Raw genomic sequence first — 3574 nt, 5'->3', positions numbered from 1 at the left:
GATTCAAACTGGCTTGGCCCCCCCTTTTCAAGGAGCCTTGGGAACAGACCGGCCTCCTTTTGTGGAGAGCCCTGCCGGATTCTGAGCTGCCAGCCAGACACAGGGTGCCCTCGCCACATGCAGGCAGGCGGGGAGCTCGGACCTGGAAGGCCCTCCTGCCTCATGGGACGCATCCTGCCACCGCCGGCGGCGCCCCCGCCCTCTGCTTCTCTGGCCTCTCTGGGACCCTCTGGCTTGGACGACCAGGCGGCATCCAGCAGGGGCGCAAACACCCTTTACCCTCGGGCTCCGGCAAGGCAGCAAGGGGCAGCCCTGGCTGGCAAGCAGAGCCTCCTCGGGCTCAGAGCTGCGCTGTGTCCCCGGCACTGTCCTGACCATGACTCAAGGCGGCTCCGGGTCATAGGAAACGGTGTCTTACGACCACAACGTTGAGTCAAGTGCCACAGGCTTTTTGAGCCTCATTCACAGCACAGCAGGAGTGTGCTGAGAGAGGTCTCCCAGCCAGGCGTGTTGGCCCGCAGCTGCAGTCACAGCTGCTCCAGAGGCTGGGACAGGGAGATCGCCTGAGCCCGGCGAGGCTGCCGTGAGCTGTGATGGTGCCACAGGGCTCCAGCCTGGGCGGCAGAGGGAGACCTCAACTCAAGAAACGAATGGCTAAAAAGCCGGGCGTCTCTGGTTCACCTTCAAAGCCAAGGGAAAGCAAAATTATGAATGCTTGCTTGCCGACAATGGCCTCAAGCCAGCTAAGTAAGGACACAGTCCTCTGGTCACACAGCCAAGGACTACGGCTAAACCCAACACTCCCACGGGATTTCTTACCTTGCCTTTTCCAAGGAAAGAAATGAAACCACCAACTAACACATCTTAGGGCTCAGATGTTCATAAGGGAGCAAAAGCAGGCCACCACCAAAGCAAGCATCCTCAAAGATCCTCACGTCTAGGGGTTCAGCTTTGGCTGCACAATAGAATGCCGGCTTTGTCCTCTGTGGCTTGGGTGTGCCTGGCAAGGTGAGGTTTCTACACACGGCTAGGAAGGAAGCGGGCTTCGCTGGCCCTGGGGTCCCGGGTCAGGGCTGACTCGGAGCAGCCAGGGCCAAGGCTCAGACTCGTCGCCAGCAGGCGGCCCGTGTGACCAAAGGCAGGTGCCACCACGGTGTCCGCAGGAAGTGGGGCGCTTCGCCCAGCTGACAGCACCTGCTCCGGCTGGCCACATCCCTGGCCGGCCCTAGCCCCCCGTGGGCCCTGGTGAACGTGCCAGCTCTGTCTCGGCTCTGCCGCGAGGGTGGGGCTCCGGGGAGGCGCTGGCCCGGCGAGCGGCCCCGGCCCCCAGCACTCATCCAAGGCCGTGAGGAGGAACTCCGGAACCGGGGCAAGGACTGAGGGAGGCCCCGCACGTTCTCAGCTCCCTCCTGGGACAAGGGCAGGGCTCGCGTCCGTTGCCGTGGAATTCCGACCCTGGCTTTGGGGAAGAAAAGCATACGGCGCTGTCTTTTGTCAGGACCCCTTTTCGTTAGTTTGGTGGTTAAATAACACATGGTTTTTAAAAGTCACGTACTCAGCACTCACCCAAAAAACCACCCAAGCACTAAACGTGTGTGCGTGTGTGAACATACACACAGAAAGCACAAAGTAGTTGAAGTCACCATTCAAAATCGACACTTGCTCTGACTCTTTCTCACAGAATGACCAGTGGCTGCACAGTCGCTGTTTTAAGTGACTGGTTAAATGAAAGCCAGAACTCAGTATCTCAGGAGCATGGATAACATTTGCAAGTGAACAGTGACTACAACAGCATCTCAGTTGCTTGGTCTCTGGAAACGAGGCGGTGCTGCTTCAGACGACAGTTCAGGTTCTGACCTCCCTTCCCACGGGAGGACACACCTGCGGGCATCCACACGCCTTCCTGTGTCGCCGCAAGGAGTCTGCTGGGCAACTTCCGTGACGCTCCATGATTTTGCAGAGGGTCCAGGACAGTCTCTGTGGACATATTCTGAACATGATTCCTGAACTTCAACTGGAATTCCTTACATAAAAAACAGTCGCCTCTCTTCACCTTCTGGAGAAAGTGCTGGACTGGCTCGTTAGGGACGGGCAGTGCCCACTCTGGAAGCCCCTCTACCCACACCCCTCAGACCAAAACGTGCAACAAATTCACACGACACGGGAAAAGCAACACCTATTGTTCTTAGAGTCCGACTCTTCCCACAGCAAGAAAAGTCTCTTCATAGGCTCGCCCCAGCCACTCGAAGTCGCCAGGGAGTAGGGCTCTTCAGGCCAGAGCGGGAAAGTCTTCGGGGTCATCTGGGTTGGGAGCCACGTCCTGTATCTAAAGGAGAAAAGAACAGTCTGGAAGGCCACTGCCATCTTTCCTACACCCGACACGGCCGGCACAAGGCGGCCCCAGCAGCACCAGGGAGCCTGGCTCCAGCAGAGGGGTCGGTGGGCCCAGTCTGGGGGGAGGGACGGGCGGAGCCACCACCAGACCAGAGAGCTGCTCCCACGCACGCTGCCTGCCTTCCCTTCCTGCTTCCCGCAAACCCTCACTTGGGACCCTCTTGTGTCTGGCGCCTCCTTCGCCCGACAGATGGGTAAACCACACGCCGACCCGAAGCCACAGGACAACAAAGACGGCTCCCGTCCCGGGGGTTCACACGCTGGGGAGAGGATCACTGGGGACGTGCAGTCACAGCCATCCTGGGGGCGGGGGCCCATGGCCGGGACACCCAGTCCAATCGGGGGCAAAGCAGAAGTCAAGGTCAGGCAGTTTTCTGGAAGAGAAGGCTCTCCCTGAGATAAGCCTCCGCGGATGTGCCAAGCAAACAGTGATCTGGAAACGGCGTGACCTGACAGTGAGGGGGACAGCCCTGGGGGAGTTCTGCGCCGAAGGAACACAGGCAGGAAGTGGGGACAGACCTGGGTGGAGAGGCAGCGGGCACTAGGCTCCAGTGGCTTCATAAAGCCCTCCACAGAGGACTGCAGGTGCCAGAGCTCTGCTGCTGGAAAGGAGTGAGTGCGTGTTTTCTTTGCTGGGCTCAGGCAGTCCTCCCATCTCAGCCTTCCAGGTAGCCAGAACTACAGGCGAGCGCTACCATGCCCAGCTAGTTTTTTTCAGATTTATTGTAGAGATGAGGTCCCGCCAAGTTGCCTGAGGTGTCCTCGAACCTGTAGGCTCAGGCAATCCCCTCACCTCGGCTTCCCAAAGTGCTGGGACTACAGGCTTGAACCACTGAGGCCAGCCTTCTTTTTTTTTTTTTAATTGGAAAATATAGTTTATTTAGAGAGTAAATTGGAGAGAGAGAGAGGAGATTTGGAGATTCAAGGCAGAGGAGGGGTCAAAGCTAGAGCCACGTGGCCGGACCACAGCATAGCAAACAATGGCCGTGAGTGGGCCTTCCCTCCCCGAAAGAGAGCCTTCTTCCAACCTGGCCTCAAATGTACTCCGAAGAGAGCACTGTTGCGCTTCGCTCTTGCTGAAGGGAGAACCAGCGATCAGCACTTCCTCAAGGCTGCGCCCCAAGCGCGGGAGGCAGGCGCAGAGGGACCCTGCGAGGCCAGCCACGAGCAGGGGGCTGTC

At 58.6% G+C, this 3574-nt stretch overlaps 1 protein-coding gene across 1 annotated transcript in view; it reads right to left on the bottom strand.

Moving 5' to 3' along the window:
- Positions 1 to 1701: 1701 nt before the first annotated feature.
- The window catches only part of LOC103258059 (intracellular hyaluronan-binding protein 4), a gene marked incomplete at its 5' end in the record, with an annotated part of 92154 nt that continues 90281 nt past the window's right edge, over positions 1702 to 3574 (bottom strand). The window contains one exon of the mRNA XM_021711232.1: positions 1702 to 2326. Coding sequence (XP_021566907.1) covers positions 2270 to 2326 — 57 coding nt within the window. The remainder of the gene's footprint in view (positions 2327 to 3574) is intronic.

This window comes from Carlito syrichta, unplaced genomic scaffold (genome assembly GCF_000164805.1).
Source record: "Carlito syrichta isolate Samal-C Ts95f unplaced genomic scaffold, Tarsius_syrichta-2.0.1 Scaffold301951, whole genome shotgun sequence".
In the NCBI taxonomy this organism is placed as follows: Eukaryota; Metazoa; Chordata; class Mammalia; order Primates; family Tarsiidae; genus Carlito; species Carlito syrichta.
The sequence above is the reverse complement of the archived record's forward strand: the minus strand, read 5'-3'. Positions and strand labels throughout refer to the sequence as shown.